General features: G+C 45.0%; 1 protein-coding gene across 2 annotated transcripts in view; it reads left to right on the forward strand.

The window, feature by feature from the left end:
* Positions 1-22,662, forward strand: part of STARD3 (StAR related lipid transfer domain containing 3) — a 171,810-nt gene that overhangs the window by 95,990 nt on the left and 53,158 nt on the right. For both annotated transcript variants that reach the window (XM_082271203.1, XM_082271204.1), the window contains exons 10-11: positions 14,040-14,119; positions 14,206-14,310. In XM_082271203.1, coding sequence (XP_082127329.1) covers positions 14,040-14,119; positions 14,206-14,310 — 185 coding nt within the window. The remainder of the gene's footprint in view (positions 1-14,039; positions 14,120-14,205; positions 14,311-22,662) is intronic.

The following is a 22,662-nucleotide window of genomic DNA, read 5'->3' on the forward strand; positions in this document are numbered from 1 at the left end:
CTTTGTCTCTTCTAAATTTATTTCCCATAGGAATGCTCTGCAAGATGCCTTTGCCTAATATGTTCCTAAAGCATTCCCATTTTTCCTCTGTGGTCAGGGATCCCAGGGTTTGGTCCCAGTTTACCTTTTCCATCATTGAGTACAATTTTGGAAAGTTTGCCCTTCTGAAGTTTGTCCCCGATCGCTGCTCTGCGCGCCCCCGGGGGTGCACATTGCAGAGAGAACGAGCGGCTCGTGCTGGAGCCGCTCATGTGATCGGCTGTGATTGACACAGCCGATCACGTGGTAAACAGCCAATTTCTATTGGCTGTTTACCTTGATCAGGGATGGGCTATGTCCGAGGGACGAGCCTCACCCCCGATCACTGCACGCCCCCGGGGGCGCGCAGTAGCAGCTAGAGCGGGCGGACGTCATATGACGCCCGCCCGGATCCGTACAACCACCATGCCGACGTCATATTACTATGACTCGGTATGGAAGTGGTTAAATGGTTTGCCTCAGCTCCAACTGACACATTTGCTGGACAGCTGGTCTGTTAAATGTAGGTAAAAATAACAGATTTACTATCAGGGGTCACCGGTCACCAGATTATTAATATTTTTATTATTCCGGATTTATTTAGTGCCAACAGTTTGCACAGCTCTTAACAAAATTAGGGAGACAGTACAGTTACAATATAAGAGAATTAGGAGTTCATGAGTGCTTGCAATTTAAAGAGAGAGGTAAATGATTCAAAAGGTAATAACTGTAGGGGTGGAGTTGATAGAGAAAATAAAATTCCAGGTGATAGCTAAAGTTGGCTTAGGCTTTCCTAAAGAGATGAGTTTTCAAGGATCACTTGAAGGCAGGCAGAGTAGGAGCTAGCAGAATGAAATGGGTTGGGGAGTTCTGGAGGCAAGGAGAGGCTCTGGAGAAATACTGTAGACAAACATGGAAGGAGGAGAAAGGGGGTTAGAGAGCAGGAGATCTTGGGAGGAGCGAATATGGCAGTGTGGGTGATATTTTGAGATGAGTGCAGTGATGTGGCTCAGGACAGAGTTGTGGATGGCTTTGTATGATATTATTTTTAATTTTTTGCTTTAAAGCGGAGTTCCACCCTGAAAAATATTTTTTCCCTGTCCGCTTGCTCTAAATTACCTGTAAAAGGTAATTGGACAATTAAATTATTTTTTTTTTTATTCACTTCTCTTGTTTTTAAAGAAATTATACTTGCCTTACTTCCTCTTCCTCCTTCTGCGGACACGGCCGCCGCCGTCACTTCCTTCTTGCATTGACTCCTGGGAGCTGAACGTCATCGCTCCCAGGAATCAATGCGCCTGCACCGGCCCCGCTCGTCAGTTCCGGCTAAACCGCTTCTGAAGCTGTGCAGGGATGACGCACCTGCGCCGGAACTCATGAGCGGGGCCGGTGCAGGGCATTCTAGGACCAAAGAGGATGCAGAAGAGGACACGCAGGCTTCAGCTGCCCACACCTGAGATGGCAGCCCTGGACAAGAAATTTTCAAGGTAAGTATTTCTTCTAAAAGGTAAGTGAACCCGGGGACAGATCAGAGGCTATCATTGCTGAAATGCACTAGCCCTGACTGTCCCAGGGGTATTTTTATCTAAATTTTATTTTTCAGGCCGGAACTCCGCTTTAAGTGAGTGGAAGCCAATAGGGGGATTGGCAGAGAGGGTTGGAAGCCAATAGTGGGATAGGTGACTTAGTCTAGCAGCAGCATTTGTAATAGACTATGTAGAGGTAGGCCAACAAAAAAGTTGCAATAGTCGAGGCGGGAGATGACAAGTGAGGGAATTATAAGCTTTGTGGTGTCATTCGTTTTAAAAAAACATGGTGAATTTTGGAAATGTGACTGAAATAAGGGGGGGCACCATTTGGTCAGTAATTGGAAGTGTGGCTAAAAGGAGAGGTTCCGAGTCCAGGAGTAATTAATTGCAGGTATGTTGATCTAGATGGAGAAATTGGGGGAGGGGGGATGCAAGAGGGAAGAAATATGGGCCCAGTTTTTAAAAGATCCAGTTTAATGAAGTGGTGTGACCTTTAATCCGATAAGTAGATTAATAAGTGTGATGTAGCTCCAGTCGCCAATCAGTGTATTCTGACAGCGAAGACTTTTGTTGTCAGACTACAATGTCCCGGTGGGATCCCCTCTTCCTCAGAGCCAACTCAGAAGACTGCGAGCAGGCAGGTGCCTGCTCAGAGTGTTTTTTTTTTATAAGTTACCTTTAGTATTCAAGTGGAACTCCTGGCAAACAGATTAATACACCATTGAAATACACATTTGCCATTTTAGTCTGCAATTCTTGTGAAACACGTAAGGCCTCTTGCACACTGCTGTCTAAAAACGCAGAATTTTTAGACATACAGGCACATAAACATGCGCTGCGTTTAGATCAGTAAGAGAAAAAATACAGAAATCTGCATTGCCAAGGTGGTGATGATTAGAGAGGAGTAACATTGGATGCTAAACCAAAAATGTTGATTAGGAACTGTGTGTGTCATCTTTCTAGCTGTGCAGTGGGAAAATGTGGTGTAAATCATAGGAATTGACTCTGTGTATCCAAAGGTGCCTGGGGAGCTTGTGTGCACAATGTGGATTGACACAGTGGATTGACACAATGTATATTGACACAGCCCCAAATGATCCACAATGGCTCAAAAGTGACATGGTCCAGAAATATTTAGACCAAATAAAGGTGGATAAAGCACCTGGACCAGATGGCATCCACCCACGGATCCTAAAAGAATTGAACTCTGTTATTTCAAAGCCATTGTTTCTAATTTTTATGGACTTGGTAATGACTGGAATAGTACCACTGGATTGGCGTAGGGCCATTTGGTGCCTATATTTAACAAGGGATCAAAGTCTTTACTAAGTAACTATAGACCTGTTGGTTAAACTTCTATGTTTGGGAAGATACTGGAGAGTTTAATAAAAAACCACATAGATGAGTTCTTGCTGGAAAAAAATATTTTAAGCAACAGACAGCATGGATTCATGAAAGACAGAAGTTGTCAAAGAAACCTGATTTCTTTTTATGAGGAGGTAAGTAAAACCTTGGACAGAGGGGTGGCTGTGGACATAGTATATTTGGATTTTGCAAAAGCATTTGACATTTTGCAAAAGCATTCCCCACACACCATTAATGTGTAAGGTAAAGTCTACAGTGGGGATCACTAAATGGCGGACCGCATCACGTTTCCATTCGGACCGCCGCGGTACCGCTATTTAGCAGCCTTTTCTTCCCCTGCCGTCGCTCTGTAATCCATTTCTCACAGAGCAGACACCAGGAGGCAGGACAGTTCTGGATGGAGGATGGAGCTGCCTGAGTTTAACAAGCAGGTCATTGGCTGCTAGGATGAAGGGCGGTCCTAGCAACCAATCACGATCTCCACCCCTCTCCATCCAGATATGCTGTGCCTGTGCCTCCCTCCAACCTTCGATCTGTGTAAGTAAGGTAAGACAGTGCGGGAGGGGGTGAAGTCACAAGGAGTGGGGACACTAGTTTGAAAAGCTGGAAATGAGGAATGTGTGTACTGAGGACAGTGAAGTGGGAGAGCTGAGGACTGTGATGTGTGTGTGTGTTGAGAACAGTGAAGTGGGAGGACTGTGATGTGCGTGTGTGTGTTGAGGACAGAGAAGTGGGAGAACTTTAGTGTGTGTATGTTGAGGACATTATAGTGGAGGACGGAGGATTGTAATGTGGGGTGTGGGGGGGGGGGGTCTCGGGACCTGTGGTGTGTGTGTGGGGGGGGGGGGGTGAGGACATTCAAGTGGGGAGGCTGAGGACATCAGTGGGGGGGGCTAAGGACATTAAAGTGGGGGGCTAAGGACTGTAATGTGTGTGTAGGGGGGGTGGGGACATTAAATTGGGGGAGACTGAGGACTATAATGTGGGGGGGACTGATAATTGTAATGTGAAGAGAGTGGGGGACTGAGGACTGTAGTGTGTGTGTGTCATTAAATTGGGGGAGGCTGAGGACTGTAATGTGAGGGACAATAAGCACAGTAATGTGAAATGGGCTGAGGACAGTAATGCGGGGTAGCTGAGGACTGTATTGTGGGGGGGGGGGGATTGGGGGACCGAGGACAGTAATGTAGGCGGGGGGTAATGTAAATAGGGGCAGAGGATAGTACTGTCGGGGGAGGGGGGATCGATGACCAGGAAGTGTGAGAACATTACTGTGAAAGGAGTGGAGGGGGTGATGTAAAGGGGGACCTGAGGACACTCACCAAGAGGGGATCTTGATGAGAAGGGGGAGGGGACTGTAATTGTGCAGTTGGGACTGAGGGATTCTGATCTGTGCATGTGGCGCACACATTGTGGGCTGAACTACCCACGAGAAACATAGAGAAAGAAGTCCTTGAGCTTTTTTTTTCCAAAATCGCGCACAACCAAGCCGCATGGTGCTGCGGCAACATGCTGTTTGGTACATGCAAAAAGATGCCACGGGTTCCGAAATGATATTCGGACCTCTGCTAGAAGAAAATTTACTGACAGGACCTCGGTAAATTTTAATTCAATACCCCTGGTCTACAGGCTTGGAAAGATCAGTTTGTAAATGGATAGAAAACTGGCTAAAAGCTAGAATTCAGAGAGTAGTGGTTAATGATTCTTATTCTAAATGGTCTAAGGTCATCATTGGTGTACCCCAAGGTTCAGTGTTGGGACCCTTACTTTTTAATATATTTATAAATAATATAAAGTCTGAGATTAAAAGTACCATTTTAGTCTTTGCAGATAACACCAAGCTATGCAGCGGAATAACATCCTTTATAGATTGTCTTCAATTTACAAGCCGACCTTAATGCACTGTTTAATTGGGCAACTATGTAAAATTATGCACTTAAGGGGTAAAATTATGCATGCATCATACATACTAGGGGGAGTACAACTGAGGGAATCAATGGTGAAGGATCTGGGGGGGGTTTAGTAGATCCAAGCTTAACAATAGCATGCAATGCCAACCTGCGGTTTCCAAAGCAAGCAAAGTCCTTTCTTGTATTAACAGAGGCATGGACTCCAGAGAGAGAGATATCATTTTGCCCCTGTACAAATCATTAGTAAGACCTCTTCTGGAATATGCAGTTCAGTTTTGGGCACCGGTTCTTAAAAAGGATATCGGGAAACTGGAGACAGTGCAGAGAAGGGCAACCAAACTGATAAGAGACATGGAGGAGCTCAGCTATGTGGATAGATCAGAGGAACTGAATGTATTCTCTGTTGAGAAGAGGCGATAAACATGTACAAATACATAAGGGGTCCATATAGTGAACTTAGTGTTGATTTATTTACTTTAAGGTCATTGCAGAGTACAATGGGGGTACTCTTTACGTCTAGTGGAAAAGAGAATTCATCTCCAAATATGGAAAGGTTTCTTCTTCACAGTAAGAACTATGAAAATGTGGAATAGACTCCCTCCAGAGGTGGTTCTGGCCAGCTCAGAAGATTGCTTTAAAAAGGGCCTGGATTCTTTCCTAAATAGTAAAAGAAAATAAAGTGCAGCGCTATAAAATTACAAATAGTGCATAAAATCATTCACATTAAAATGTATAAAATGCACAATAAAAAGCATGTGGATCATAAATCATAAAGTCCTTAAAAGCTGATTTCCAAAGTGAAAAACAGGAATAGTTAAAACGACACTGCAAACGTGACTCCTCCACCACAGATAATACAGCCTCTCACCTCCTGTATTCGACCACTAGGGGTCACAACACTTTGTATCAGTAAGCCAGAGGCAGCCAGAAGATCTGTATATCCAGGAACCAACAGGTTCACAGAAACTCGTGTATGGCAATCCGGAAAAGATAAATAAAACGATCTAATGCTCTCCGCTTAATTAAGGACATTTATTAAAGTAATAAATAAAGCATCACTCACAAGCAAGGCACTGTCACAGTGCCAGATGAAAGCGAAAGTGCAGACATGTGTTCCAGGATCTCAGAGAGCTGCGGGTGACATCAGACTCCTTCCACCGTATGGATTACGTCAATAGGCATGACTTCCTCAGCAGGGGTAAGGAGGGAGACCGCACCCGCTCATTATAAAGGCGTCTCATAGCAACCAGAAGCCAGGTCATTACAAAACAGGAAGTGAAGGGGAATGGAAATCCTCCGCCCCCTTCAACCAAGGACCAGCCCAACTTCCTGTAGACACAGGAAATAAGAATAACAGAGCTGAACAGCAGTGGTCAGAGGATATACAACACGGATTAACCCCTGAAGCTCCGCTGCAGCTCACCATCAGTGACTAAATAAATTATGGCAATATAATTGGAAATGCCCGAATAATTCACTGCCTAACATAGACAGTCGAGCAAAATATTAAAATATCCAATTTAAAACCAATATAAAATCGGAATATGACAACAACCGCAGCTCTCCGATTGGAACATCATACAGATGGGCCCTATCCAAGTCTGAATTACCTTCTAGGCATTGTAAATTCCTGCTGGAGTGTCTCGACTTCTGCCTGCTGAAAAATTACTTCTGGTATGACCAGAGGTATTTCTTACAGACAAAGGGAGTAGCTATGGGGGCACGGTTTGCTCCCAGTGTGGCTAATATCTTTGTCACACTGGGAGGAGGAAGCCATTTTTGCTAACCGTCCCCCCCAGTTAAGCTGCTATCGTCGTTATATAGACGGTCTGGTCTTGGTATGGAAGAGTGATATGTCCAGTTTGGAATGTTTTATGCAGAGGCTTGATGCCAATACCAAAAACATTAAGTTAACATGGAATGTTAGCGACTCAAAAATCGTGTTTTTGGATCTGGAGATATTTAAGGAAAATGGAGCCCTAAAAACTCACACCTATTTCAAGCCGACGGACCGGAAATCCTACATACCCAAGAACAGCTGCCATCACCATCTGTGGCTATGTAATATCCCGAGAGGGCAATTCATGCGCATTAAGCGCAACCGCTCCTCGGAAGAGGATTTCCAGTCTCAGTCGCAAGTACTTGCTAAGAGGTTTCTTGAGAAGGGTTATGATCCGGCACTTATTGATGATGAAATAGTGAAGGTCAGCTCAGTGAATAGGGAGGTAGTTCTTGCTGGAACGCAAAGGACACCTGCCAATAATGAATTCAGTCTGGTTCTGGACTATAATGTCCAGTTTAAAAAGTTTGAGGGCATTGTAGCTAAACATTGGCCCATATTAAAAAGTGATCGTATTTTAGGCCCCGCCCTTCCAGAACGACCTAAGTTCATCTATAGGAGGGCTCCGACTCTCAGGGATCGCTTAGCACCTGGGGTTGTTGACCCCCCGTCTAGAGCTGAGAACAGGTTGTTCCCAGATTTAAAGGGGTTTTACGCTTGTGGCAGATGTGCCGCTTGCAAGACTTCTAAAGCAAATCTAAAAAGGAGAAAGGAGTTTATTGCTACTGCCACTCATGAGACCCACGTAATAAAAGATTTTGTCACCTGCACCACACGGGGTGTAGTTTATATGCTCCAGTGTGGGTTGCAATACGTGGGTAGAACTACTAGACCGCTCCATGTACGCATAGGTGAGCATATGAGTAAGATCAGGAAAGGAAAGACTAATCATAGCGTGCCGGGACACTTTAAGAAACACCACAATTGCAACCCTACCAGTTTAAAATTTTGGGGCATTGAAAAAACAGCCCATCATTGGAGGGGTGGGAATTTCGTGCGACAATTGAGTCGCAGAGAATCCTTCTGGATTTATCGGACCCATGTGCTGTCAGCAGGAGGTTTAAATGCCGATTTTGATTTGAATTGTTTTATCTTCAATAGTTAGGCCCCGTTCACACTGGGGCGATCCGACTTGGGGGGGCGACCTCTGAGGTCGCTGTGCGAGCAGCGTGCCGCGACCTCGGAGCGGCCGCCACGGACTTCATAACATTGAAGTCTATGGCGGTCGCCTCCGGGTCGCCCCAAAGAAGCTCCGGACCCTTTTTCTAAGTCAGAGCGACTTGTGTCGCTCCTATTGGAACGGGTCCGCAGCTTCCCTATGGAAGGCGACCTGTGAGGCGACCAGGTCGCCTTAGTGTGAACGGGGACTTAATAGATCTGTTTTTATTTTTCAGTTTTTCTTTTGGAATTTTATTGCATGTATCATGTAGGTCATGCATATTGTATGTTTTATATTTATACATATATGTATTTCTCTATGCGCAGGTTTTATATGTATATGTTTTTAATCTGTATGATGTTCCAATCGGAGAGCTGCGGTTGTTGTCATATTCCGATTTTATATTGGTTTTAAATTGGATATTTATTTTAATATTTAATATTTTGCTCGACTGTCTATGTTAGGCAGTGAATTATTCTGGCATTTCCAATTATATTGCCATAATTTATTTAGTCACTGATGGTGAGCTGCAGCGGAGCTTCAGGGGTTAATCCGTGTTGTATATCCTCTGACCACTGCTGTTCAGCTCTGTTATTCTTATTTCCTGTGTCTACAGGAAGTTGGGCTGGTCCTTGGTTGAAGGGGGCGGAGGATTTCCATTCCCCTTCACTTCCTGTTTTGTAATGACCTGGCTTCTGGTTGCTATGAGACGCCTTTATAATGAGCGGGTGCGGTCTCCCTCCTTACCCCTGCTGAGGAAGTCATGCCTATTGACGTAATGCATACGGGGGAAGGAGTCTGATGTCACCCGCAGCTCTCTGAGATCCTGGAACACATGTCTGCACTTTCGCTTTCATCTGGCACTGTGACAGTGCCTTGCTTGTGAGTGATGCTTTATTTATTACTTTAATAAATGTCCTTAATTAAGCGGAGAGCATTAGATCGTTTTATTTATCTTTTCCGGATTGCCATACACGAGTTTCTGTGAACCTGTTGGTTCCTGGATATACAGATCTTCTGGCTGCCTCTGGCTTACTGATACAAAGTGTTGTGACCCCTAGTGGTCGAATACAGGAGGTGAGAGGCTGTATTATCTGTGGTGGAGAAGTCACGTTTGCAGTGTCGTTTTAAATATTCCTGTTTTTCACTTTGGAAATCAGCTTTTAAGGACTATATGATTTATGATCCACATGCTTTTTATTGTGCATTTTATACATTTTAATGTGAATGATTTTATGCACTATTTGTAATTTTATAGCGCTGCACTTTATTTTCTTTTACTGCATATTATAGGTTTTGGTAGGTTTGACCTATCATGGTGTACAGCTGCTTACCCATCCATTTGATTTTAAGCGCTGAATTTTTATTTTTATTGTATTTCTTTCCTAAATAAACAGAAGATAACTGGGTACTCCCATTTATAGGTAAAGTTGATCCAGGGAATATCTAGCTCTCGGGGGATCAGGAAGGAATTGTTTCCCTTGCAGGAGCAAATTGGATCATGCTTTGCCTGGGGTTTTTCGCCTTCCTCTGGATCAACTGTGGGTATAGGATCAGGGGTACTCAAACTATGGCCCCCCAGTTGTTCAGGAACTACAATTCCCATCATGCCTAGTCATGTCTGTGAATATCAAAGTTTTACAATGCCTCATGGGATGTGTAGTTCCGCAACAGCTGGAGGGCCGTAGTTTGAGGATCCCTGTTCGAGAGAGTTTGTGAGGTTGAACAAAGACATCAGTCCATCCAGTTCAACCTATGATGTGTGTGTTTGCTGTTAACCGTACATTGTATATCCCTGTATGTTGTGGTCTTTAAGGTGCCCATCTAATAGTTTTTTGAAACTTATTGATACTGCCTGCTGATACCACTGCTTGAGGAAGAGAATTCCACATCCTTACTGCTCTGACAGTAAAGAACCCCTTACGTATTTTAAGGTTAAACCGTTTTTCCTCTAGTTTTAGTGAGTGGCCACGTATCTTATTGTATTCCCTTTCTCTGAAAAGTTTGTTCCTTATACTAGGGTCATCACCAGTACAGTATATGTACATTGATATCATATCCCCCCTCAACGTCTCTTCTCCAGAGAGAATACGTTCAGTGCTTGTAGTCTTGCCTCATAGCTGATGTCCTCCATTCCCCTAATTATTTTTGTTGCCCTTCTCTGGACTCTTTCCAGTTCCAGCCCATCCTTTCTGAGGACCGATGCCCAGAACTGGACGGAATACTCCAGATGTGGCCGGACCAGAGTCTTGTAGAGTGGTAGAATAATCTCTTTATTTCTGAAGTGAATCCCCTTTTTTATACATCCCAGTATTCTGTTGGCTTTGCTTGCGGCGGCTTGGCATTGCATGCCACTGCCAAGCCTGTTGTCCACTAGGACCCCCGGGTCCTTTTCCATCTTAGATTCACCCAGAGGTTCCCCCTCTAGTGAGTAGCTTGCTTTCGTGTTTCTGACGCCCAAGTGCATTACTTTACATTGTTCAACATTAAACCTCATCTGTCATGTAGATGCCCACCCCATTATTTTTTGTTCAACTAAATGGACGTTTTTTTCTGCAGCCAATAAACGCCCCAGCATGTTATCCTATGTGTCCATGCACACATAGGCTGTTTTCAGCAGCTTTTGACAGGGGCGTTTTCTGGCTGTAAAAAAAAAAAAAAAAAACGAAAATTAGTTGGTTTTGAGTGGTGTTTTTCAGCTGTAAAAAAGTTCTAACATCGATAAACGCCAAAAAAACACCAGTTAGCAGCATTTTTGATTCCATTGCTTTTTTTAAGCCTTGGTTCTGTTTCAAGGTGTCGTTCATGGAACATAGCCTTGGTTCACACCCATGCTGAACACCACATGGGATTTGCACCAAAAACGCACCGCATTCCTGTGCACATCACATATGATGTCTGTGTGATATGATTTGAGCCATATATTTTGTATGGCTCAAATTGCATCACATTTGCACCAAAATGTTGTAGGACCCTTTTTTTTTTTTTTTTCTCCACACCTAAGCGCATTGCATGGGTGTGAACACCCATGCGATGCGATTCTGGCAAGCGTACTGCGTTTTGCAATCTGTTTCAGGGTATCGTTAATGGAACATGAAGCCCTATTGACATTGTGCCAATTTGGCATGGGATTTGTCTTGTCGATTCGCATGTCAAATCTGAGCCTATTGCCGGCAACGGCACCGATTCACACTGAGGGCGGGTTTGAAATCATTCAGCTGAAGGTGCACAATTTCAAACTTGCATGTCAGTGCGACTTCAGGGCGATTTGACAGACTGCTGTATGGGTTCATGCACAGATTTCTATTAAAATCGCCAAAAATAGTGCAGAAACGACTTTTACATAGTTACATAGTTACATAGTTAGTGAGGCTGAAAAAAGACACAAGTCCATCCAGTTCAACCTATGATGTGTGTGTGTGTTTGCTAACCGTACATTGTATACCCCTGTATGTTGTGGTCTTTAAGGTGTCCATCCAATAGTTTTTTGAAACTATCAAGGCTCCCCGCTGATACGACTGCTTGCGGAAGAGAATTCCACATCCTTACTACTCTTACAGTGAAGAACCCCTTACGCACTTTAAGGTTAAACCGCCTTTCCTCAAGTTTTAGTGAGTGGCCACGTGTCTTATTGTATTCCCTTACTCTGAATAGTTTGTTCCTTATGCTAGGGTCGCCAGTACAGTATTTGTACATTGATATCATATCCCCCCTCAATCGTCTCTTCTCCAGAGAGAATAAGTTCAGTGCTTGTAGTCTTTCCTCATAGCTGATGTCCTCCATTCCCCTAATTATTTTTGTTGCCCTTCTCTGGACTTTCTCCAGTTCCAGCACATCCTTCCTGAGGACCGGTGCCCAGAACTGGACAGCATACTCCAGATGTGGCCGGACCAGAGTTTTGTAGAGTGGAAGAATAATCTCTTTATTTCTGGAGTGAATCCCCTTTTTTATACAACCCAGTATTCTGTTGGCTTTGCTTGCAGCGGCTTGGCATTGCATGCCACTTCCAAGCCTGTTGTCTACCAGTACCCCCAGGTCCCTTTCCATCCTAGACTCACCCAGAGGTTCCCCCCCTAGTGAGTAGCTTGCTTTCTGGTTACTGGCCCCCAAGTGCATTACTTTACATTTTTCTACATTAAACCTCATCTGCCATGTAGTTGCCCACCCCGTTATTTTGTTCAGGTCTGCTTGCAAGATTTCCACATCCTGCATAGAAGATATTGGCATGCCTAATTTAGTATCATCTGCAAATACTGAGATTGTACTAGATATCCCCTCCTCTAGATCATTTATGAATAAATTAAACAGGATTGGTCCCAGGACAGAACCCTGGGGGACCCCACTTTCCACACCCGCCCACTCAGAGTACTCCCCATTAATCACCACCCTCTGGACTCTCCCCTGGAGCCAGTTCTCTATCCAGGTACTCACCTTATGGTCCATACCTACCTTCCTTAGTTTGTACAGTAAGCGTTTGTGGGGAACGGTGTCAAAGGCCTTTGCAAAGTCCAGATACACCACATCCACAGGCTTACCTTTATCTAAGTGGCAGCTCACTTCATCGTAGAAGGTTAATAGATTGGTTTGGCATGAACGATTTTTCATGAATCCATGCTGATTACTACTTATAATACCGTTTTCATTACTAAAGTCTTGTATGTGGTCCCTTATCATCCCCTCCAAAATTTTGCAGACTACTGATGTTAGGCTGACCGGCCTATAGTTACCCGGGATATATCTCGGCCCCTTTTTAAATATTGGTACCACGTTGGCTTTTTTCCAATCAGCTGGCACCATACCTGTCTGTAAACTATCCTTAAAGATCAAGAATAATGGTCTGGCAATCACCTGGCTGAGCTCATTAAGAACCCTTGGGTGCAAGCCATCCGGTCCCGGGGATTTATTTATGTTAAGTTTCTCTAGTTTAGCTCTAAGTCTATCCTCTGTTAGCCATGGCGGCACTTCCTGAGGTGTATTATTTAGTTCGGCCTTACAAGCTGGGTTCGTGTAGCCCCCCGATTCTTTTGTGAAGACTGAAGAGAAGAAATTATTTAACACTTCCGCCTTTTCTCTGTCCTCTGTGGCCATTTTTCCTTTATCATCTTTTATGGGGCCAATGTGTTCTGGCCTCGCTTTCTTACTGTTTATATACTTAAAGAACTTCTTGGGGTTCTTTTTACTCTCCTCCGCTATATGTCTCTCGTGTTCTATTTTAGCCGCCCTGATTTCATCTTTACATTTCTTATTACACTCTTTGTAGTGCTTAAATGCTGCCAATGACCCCTCAGTCTTGTATTTTTTGAAGGCCTTTTCTTTAGCTCTAATATACATTTTTATGTTGGAGTTTAGCCACCCAGGGTTTAGTTTTGCTCTTTTAAATTTATTTCCCTGTGGAATGCACTGGCCCACCCCCTTAAGTATGCTCTTGAAGCACTCCCATTTTTCCTCCGTGTTCTTTGTTCCCAGGGTTCTATCCCATTTGATATTTTCTAGCAGCGAGCGCAGTTTAGGGAAATTGTTCAGGTCTGGGAATCAGTGCAGCACTGCAAAGTCAGGATTGCATCAATTCGGACAGTGATGCTGCCGACAATAGGCTTTCATCTGACATGCGATTTGACATGTCAAATCTCATGTCAAATCTGCCCGATGTGAACAGGGGCTTAATGTTCCATGAACGACACCCTGAAACAGATTGCAAAATGCAGTGAGCTTGACAGAATCGCTTTGCATGGGTGTTCACACCCATGCTATGCAATTTTGAACTGGGGAAAAAAGGGTACACATTTGCACCAAAATGTTGTAGGATCCTTTTTTCCCCGCACCTATCGTGAACACCCGTGCGATACAATTCTGGCAAGCATTGCATTGTGGGAGTTACTAAAATAGCAGAGAGGTGATTTATTAGCTGAAAAACTACAAAGCTCCTGGCGTTTTTAGAACGTCCAGTGTGCATGAGGCCTTATTTACCATCTGAGTTGGACTGACCAGTACCTAAACTCAACATCAACTTGTCCACTTGATATATACTTGCCCTAAAAAGGCTCTATATCTTGAGTGGACTAGTTGTTTTACACTCTTTGCTAGTACATTGGCATTGGCTTGGAAATGAGTCCTGCCACATTATACAAGCTTGTGCTGTTTGCTGTGGAAGTCTCAGAATTGTCCCAGCAATGTTGCTTTATTACATAACTGATTCTTGCTTGCAATCTATTCCTCAGGTCCTCCAACGTGTAGATGATAACACACTTGTATCATATGATGTATCGGCAGGAGCAGCAGGTGGGGTGGTATCCCCTAGGTTAGTACCTTGCTTTTTGGATTCTTACTACTATTCATATAGACAATGGCAAGCCAACTTTTACTAATTCTTATCTCTCATACCAGGGATTTTGTGAATATACGACGCATTGAAAGAAGAAAAGATCGATACATATCAGCGGGCATTGGAGGAACTCATCCTTCCAGACCTCAACTTACAAAATATGTTAGGTAAAGTGCTTGTTTGTATATTTTTAATAGAATTTTGGGAATGGAGACAGCGTTCCCTGTCCCAATGCATCCTGACATGTCTGGGTTTATTAATGACATTCTGTGGATTTTGATACACCTGACTGGCATGCTGTTGGCCAGAAAGTGTTTTCTGAGATCAGATATGATGAGACTAGAAGCACATAAACATATGGAAATGCCCTGTGAAAAATGTATATGTTTATGTATGTAAGGGCCTGTGTGAACGGACTTAGGTTTTTGTGTTGATGACATCAGCTTGACTTGCTTCTGAGATCATTCAGAATTTAATGACAGGTGTATTTGACCTGCAGTGGATCTCCCCTCCTTCTGCCTACATTTGACCCGTTTCAAGCAGGTTTTGCATTTCTATATACCTGAATGTTATTACAAAACCCTCTTAAAGGGAACAGAAGCCAGTTGAAACAGGCCCTTACAAGATACTTAAACATTTAATTTCTCCTTCTTTTCTGATCTAGTGTGTCCACTTGGTGGCACTGCAACCAATGTAATTTACAGAATGGTTTGTGAAAATAGAAAACATTACATTCAAACCTGTACTTCTGGGAAAATGAATCCAAACAGTTTGATTCAGTGTACAAAGTTGTGATAACGGCGGATTCAAAACAGCAGCAAAAACGTTTATGGTTTGTTTGTTCATTTTAACATTTTGTAGCTTGTAAACAAGCCTTGCAAGGTTAACAGTGCATTAAGTGCCGGTTCACACTTCTGCGATGCGGGAACGCTGCGAATATGCAGCGTGTTCCCGCATCGCATCCGCACATCTGGCAGTTAACACTGCCGATACGCAGGGGGTGTCAATTAAAAGTTAACGACACCCCCAGTTGCGATCGCATATCGCAGTGCGATCTGCAAGTACGCACAGATTCCGATCGCACTAGTGTGAACCACTGTGCGATCCGATTCTACTGCGGCTCAAAAAAAGCCTCATGTGCGTGTTTGGTGCTGATACAGTGCGAATTCAGCCATACAAAGTGTATGGCTGAACTCGCATCCGCACATCAGATCGCATGTGATTAGGAGCAGTGCGCTCCGAATTACATGCGATCTCCGCAAACGCGGAAGTGTGAACCGGCACTTACAGAGAAACGTTAGTTCAGTTTGATGTAACCTTTTTTTGTTGTCATTGTCATGCACCACACGTCATAGCATTGAAAGAGTTAAACCAAGTTCAACATTTTATCTATAGCCATCATTTACACCGAACTCTAAAGTGATGCCTTTGTAATATTTGGGGTATTGTTATTGTAGTTTGTCTGCATTTTGTGGGTGCACACAGTTTTCAGGCTCAAAATATTTGGTATATAGGTTCTCCTTTTACAAACAAGATTATATTGTGTTTGTGTTAACAAAAATAAGTTGAATGTTTGTTTTTCTTTAATTGAAAGTATAGTTTTTATACACCACTAATAAATGGTGAGTACTTGGAATGATCTGGTGTGGAAAGTGGGGTCCCCCAAGGATCTGTCCTTGGACAAATCCTGTTTAATTTATTTATAAACTTTCTAGAGGATGGGATAAACAGCTCAATCTTCGTATTTGCGGATAATACTAAACTAAGCAGGGCAATAACTCCTATACAGGATGTGGAAACCTTACAAGAAGACCTGAACAAAATAATGGGGTGGGCAACTACATGGCAGATGAGGTTTAATGTTGGAAAATGTAAGGTAATGTATTTGGGTTCCAGAAATACGAACGCAAGTTACTCACTAGGGGGAGAACCTCTGGGGGAATTTAAGATGGAAAAGGACCTGGGGGTCCTAGAAGATAACAAGCTCAGAAATGACATGCAATGCCAAGCTGCTGCAAGCAAAGCCAACAGAATATTGGCATATATAAAAAAGGGGATTCACTCCAGAGATAAAGTTCTGGCCATCGGTCATCTGGAAGGATTTGCTGGAACTGGAGAGAGTCCAGAGGAGGGCAACAAAGCTAATAAAGGGAATGGAGGACTTCAGCTATGAGGAAAGACTACAAGCACTGAACTACTTCTCTCTGGAGAGGAGACGATTGAGAGGGGATATGATAGCAATATACAAATACAGTACTGGGAACCCTAGCATAGGAAACAAACTTTTCAGCAAAGGGGAATATAAAAGGAGACACGGCCATTCACTAAAATTAGAAGAGAAGCGGTTTAATCACTTAAGGAACGGAAGGTTTTACCCCCCTTAATGACTATGCCTTTTTTTTTTTTTTTTTTGCAATTTGGCACTGCGTGATTTTAACTATTAATTGTGCAGTCATGCATTGCTTTACCCAAACAAAATGTAAGTCCTTCCCCCCCCCCCCCCCCCACACACAAATAGAGCTTTTTTTTGGTGGTATTTGATCACCTCCTGCATTTTTTTTTTGCGATATAAACATTAAAAAACTGAATATTTTAAGAAAAAAAATCTAATTTTCTACTATCCAATAGACTAAATTTTTGTCATACATTTAGGCCAAAATGTATTTCTCTGTCGCTCATTGACAGACGTAGTCCTCCTTGATTAATATCAACTCGGGTTATACTGCCCTCTACAGGAGTAGGACTAGACAGGAAAGAAAACGTTCCGGCCACACCCTAGGGGCAGTCCCAGAGGGTATATCCTCTCACCTCCTGCTACAGCAAATCAGTTTTTTTCTGTCTAGTTAGGAGTAAGGACCTAGATTCCTTGCTAGGATCTTCGGTCCTGGCAAGATTTTTTTTTAGAAATACTTTTTTAGACAGCTTTTTTTCTCCAGTGTTCCTGTGAGATCTTCAAGCAAGTATGCTGAAACTGGGCGACGGGCTGGATGTTGAGATCCAGTGGTCGCCCCAGTTCAGCCTACGAGCGCGTGCAGGCCATAGCTCCGCGCTGGGTCGGCCGCGACATAGTCCCACTGGACGGGGACTGACCCTGCGAGTTAAACGTCTCGCCTGGACGCCAATGACCAACAGAGTCACGGCGTCCATATTGGTCGACAGCCCCCCCACCCTGGTGGAGAGGGGTTCTGTCAGGAGTTGGCGCCCGCCTGGTTCTGGTATGGTGAGTAGAATGTTCCCCCTCTCCCCCTGTCGGGTTTGTTGGTGGACGCGTCCCCTCTCTGGGATGGTCGGACACTCGGTTTTCTGGGTCTCCCCTCTATCCTATAACAGGTCACAGATCCCCCAATTTGAGTGTGATTTTTGTGAATAGAAACCAGGAGGCTTGGTTTGGGAGCTGACTATCTAAAGTCACTATATGACTAAGGGTGACTGAAGTCAGTGGCAGACTACTAAAAGGCATTACTATTGAGGTATAGAGGTATCCTACCTATCTAGTGTGTACACAGGCCGATGCCTATGCCTGAGTTACTGCAGCCACAGATCGCCATCCCTCCAGAAAGCCGGTCACTTCCACAGGCCACACAGCCTCCCGCAGGCCGAGGACACCTCCCGCAGGCCGAGGCACTTCCACAGGCCGCACAGGCCGAATGCACACATCCCGCAGGCCGCTGCTAGCTTGCAAGCCGCCGCTATCCTACACAGGCCACTGCCATTTTCCTGCAGATCGCACAAGGCCGCCATATTGGGGTAGCCTTGTGTCTCCAGCATGGGGGCGGCCATGTTTGAGGTGACCAAACACCTCGTGGAGTAATTGGGAGGCGCCGGAAGGCGTGTAAAGGGGCGGAGCCGCCTCCTTGGCCCAGGGAAAGCAAGCCAAAGACTTCCTGTCTGTAACAGACAGTGCTGGAAGCAGGTTGATAAGAAACTTCTGTGCATCAGGTTAGCCTTGGGGTCTCTCTCTCTCTCTCTCTCTCTTTCTGAGGGGTCCAAGCAGGTAGACTGAGGGGCGCTACTGCGCTGGGGGACTAAGTTAAAAAAAAAAAATGTTTTTTTCTTGCAATTAATTTTTTTGTGTTTTCTGGCAAGTGTCTTGTTACATGAACCCTGCCACTCATGTATCCCCACCTGATCCCCTCGGGGTGGCTGCAGGACCCTCCAGTACCCCACTTGTGATGATGCATTATCAGCAGTTTTGGAGTCTTTGGTATCCCGGGTGGAGGTAGCCTGTCAGGGACGGGGGTCAAGAAGAGCGACCCCCGCCTACCGCCTACTGTCATCTGATACTTCAGATATGGATTCTGAGCTTGTCATTGCCGGGAAACCTTAAATCTTGAGGTTACACCGGCAGAGGTAGCTGAGACTCATATTCCTTTTTTGGTACTAGCAAGACTACCAAAATGGTGAAGGGTTTCCCTTGCCCAAATGGGGTCTTCCATAAACGAGCCCCTGCTATTTCCAAACGCATTGCTAGGCGCTATCATTTTGAGGAATCCCATATTACAAAGATGGACGGTACCACCAATAGTGGACTCACCGATTTCCAGACTAAATAAAGCCACTGTTATCTCGTTGGATTGACAGAATGGGCCCCACCCATCTCTAGAGTGGGGGGACGTCTTCACCGGCTTCCGGATCCAGGGCTTTCCAGAATCCCGGATAAAGGGGTTCGCAAGGTCATATGGTCGGGATACAAGATCGAGTTTCGATCACTTCCACTGGTGCGATTCTTCCCTTCCAATATTCGACATCCCCGGGTCGCTTAAAAAGCTTTGCAGGGAACAGCTTGATGCAACAAGCAGTGGTAGTTCCCATTCCTTGGAGGAGTTCTAGTCGAACCTGTTCACAATGCCCAGGAAAAAGGGCTAGGTGCGTCCAATTCTGGTCTTGGAAGAGATGGAGTCCATCCATATAGTGGTGGCCTCCCTGCATCAGGGGGATTTCCTGGCGTCCATAGACATTTAGGATGCCTATCTTCATATCCCCATCTTCGCAGGACATCAGCGTTTTCTTTGCTTTTTCTCAAAGATCATCCCTGGTTCCCACCAGGAGACTGAACTATCTGGGCCTTATTTTGGATACATCCTTGGCAAGAGTGTTTCTCCAGGCGGACAAACTCCAGAAGATTCAGTCAATGATTCGGATGTTGCTGTCCGTCAACTGGCTGGGATTGATGGTCGCCTCCTTAGAGGCAGTACCGTTTGCCCAGTCTCATACCCGAATTCTCCAAAAAGGAGATTCTTCTCATATGGAATCGGAATCCCGATTCCCTGGACAATCGGATCCGATTGAGCGAGCAGACCAGGGAGGCTCTGGTCTGGTGGCTTCGGTCTCCGATGCTCAGCCAGGGGAAGTAATTTCTTCTGATAAATTCCAGGTTACCGATAAAGGTGTTGGAACTGAGAGCGATCAGACTTTGTCTGATTTACTGGACCGAGCAGCTCCAGGGCAGTCCAGTTCGGATCCAATCGGACTATGCCACGGTCATGACTTATGTCAATCACCAAGGGGCACCAAGAGTGCCCTGGCGGCCATAGAAGTGGCCAACATTCTTTATTGGGGGAACAGTTGTTCCAGTTCTCTCCGCGATATTTATCACGGGGGTGGACAGGCAGATTATTTCAGCCGTCAGATTCTGGATCAAGAGGAATAGTCTCTTCATCCAGAGGTATTTCACCAGCTGTCCCTTCATTGGGGCACCCCGGATATGGATCTGTTGGCAGGTTGGCTCAACAGGGCTCGCGCCCGCGATCCTCTAGCGGACGCAGCAGACGCGCTGAGCGCCCCGTAGGGGAAGTATCAGCTACTGTATGTCTTCCCCCCTCTCAAGTACTGCTGAGATTTCTCCGCAGGATAGAGGTGGAGGGAACTCCAGTTATCCTGGTAATTCCGGGCTGGCCTCGTCAAGCCGGGTACGCCGACTTTGGCAGGCTAGTCGCAGACGCTCCTTGGAGACTTCTTCTCAGGGAGGATCTGCGGTCTCAAGGACCGATCTTCCTTCGTGCTTTACAGTCGCTGGTTTTAACGGCCTGGCCATTGAGACCCAGGTACTGAAGGACAGGGGATTGTCAGCTTCAGTTATTCCTACTCTAATTAAAGCAAGGAAAGCGACTTCTAGCAAAGTCTATTATCGCACATGGAAGACTTATATTGCGTGGTGTGAATCGTTGGGATTCCCCCACGTACCTATTTAGTGACCCGAATTTTGGCTTTTCTGCAAAAGGGGGTTGAGCAGAAACTATCCTTGAGCACTATCAAGGGTCAGGTTTTCATCGTTAGCAATCTTCTTTCAGAAGCCGCTGGCTACTCATTCCTTGGTGCGGAATTTCATCCAGTGCGCGCGCCCTTACCGCCCTGGGATCTTAATTTGGTTTTGTCGGTTCTGCAGAAACCTCCCTTTTAAAATAGCAGGGAGATTCCCTTGCTTACATTATCCCAGAAGGTGGCCTTCTTGGTAGCTATCACTTCTGCACGCAGGGTGTCAGAACTGGCTGCATTATCATGCCATTCCCCATATCTTGTGGTTGATAGGGATAAGGTAGTTCTTCATCCGAACCCATCCTTTCTTCCTAAGGTGGTTTCAGACTTTCATCTGAATGAAGATATTGTGCTACCTTCCTTGTGTCCTCAGCCCAATCATCCTCGGGAATATGCGTTGCATTCCTTGGATGTGGTTCGGGCAATCAGGGTATAGCTGAAGGCTACGGAATCGTTCCGTAAGACGGATTCACTTTTTGTGATCACGGATGGCCCCAGAAAGGGGTTGCCTGCATCTGCCGCGACTATCTCCAAATGGATCAGACAGACGGTGGTACAGGCTTATTCGATTAGGGGACAGAATCCTCCGTTCCCTGTTAAGGCGCACTCCACTCGAGCGCTCAGTACTTCCTGGGCCTACCGCCATCAGGCGTCAGTGGTCCAGGTGTGCAAGGCGGCTACCTGGTCGTCGGTTCATACCTTTACAAAATTTTATAAAGTTGATGTGATGGCATCGGCGGATGCCTCATTTGGCCGCAAGGTTTTGCAGGCCGCAATTTGAGGAGACCGGTGGTCTACCTCGAGGGTTTTTTTCCGTTGGAATTTCAGTTGAGTCTCATCGTGTGATTGATGAGCCTTTAAAACTTCTAGTTGGCACCGGTTGGGCCTTCTAGATTGGATTTTGATTTCCATTTTCCCACCCCTCATTTGTGGCACTGCTTTGGGACGTCCCGAGTTGATATTAATCAAGGAGGACTACGTCTGTCAATGAGCGACTGAGAAAAATGGATTTTTGTAAAATCTTACCGTAAAATCCTTTTCTCTTAAGCTCATTGACAGACGTAGTACCCGCCCCTCTGTTTGTTTTTGAGTTGGGTTGGGTTAAAATTCTCTCAACACTGCTTTGTGACATAACTGATTTGCTGTAGCAGGAGGTGAGAGGATATACCCTCTGGGACTGCCCCTAGGGTGTGGCCAGAACGTTTTCTTTCCTGTCTAGTCCTACTCCTGTAGAGGGCAGTATAACCCGAGTTGATATTAATCAAGGAGGACTACGTCTTTCAATGAGCTTAAGAGAAAAGGATTTTACGGTAAGATTTTACAAAAATCAATTTTTAGCTACATGTCTTTGATGAAAAAAAATCTCAAGCGTATATTTATTGGGTTGCACAAAAGTTATAGCGTCTACAAACTATGGTGTGTATATTCTGGAATGTACGCAGCTTTTACTTTCTAACTGCCTATCTAATTTCTTGAAGTGCTAAAATGGCAGGGCAGTACAACCCATTTATATGTGTGCAATTATACCCCAAAATAAATTCTGCTGCTTCTCCTGAGTATGGGGATACCCCGTATGCGAGACTTGCCGTGTACAGAACCCCGAAAACCAATAACTGCCTTCAGGCTTTCTAAGGGTGTAAATTGTTGATTTCACACCTCACTACCTATCAGTTTCAGAGGCCATGAAATGCCAAGACCGCACAAAACCCCCCAAAATTACCCCTTTTCGGAAAGTACACATCCTAAGCTATTTGCTGAGAGACATGTCGAGTCCATGGAATATTTTATATTTTGCCACAAGCTTTGGGAAAATGCAAAAAAAAAAATGTCTCTTTCGTTCACTGACGGACACAGCTCCATGTCTTCTAGACCATTGGGTATTATGCTGCTCTCTCTTCAGGAGTAGGACTAGGCGGAAACAATTTTGGGTACGCCCCTGAGGCAGTCCCACAGGGTATACCATCACTTCCTGCTATAGGACTTCAGTTTTTTTCTGCCTAGTCAGGAGTAGGGACCTGGCTCTCTGCTGGGATCTGCGGTCCTGGCATTCTTTCCTTTTTATGTGGCATTTTTTACCTTTTTTCTTTTATTATTTTTGTTCCTGTGTGAACTACAATAAACAGCCGGACCAGGCGACGCACTGGATATCCTAGATTCTTATTGCCTTCCCAGTCTGGCCTGCGAGTGTGACCCAACTATTAGCTCTGCCCTAGGTTGGCCGCGACATAGCCCCACTGGACGGGGGCTGGCCGGCAAGTGAAGCA

This window comes from Pelophylax lessonae, assembly GCF_965119305.1.
Source record: "Pelophylax lessonae genome assembly, chromosome: 11".
Taxonomy (NCBI): domain Eukaryota; kingdom Metazoa; phylum Chordata; class Amphibia; order Anura; family Ranidae; genus Pelophylax; species Pelophylax lessonae.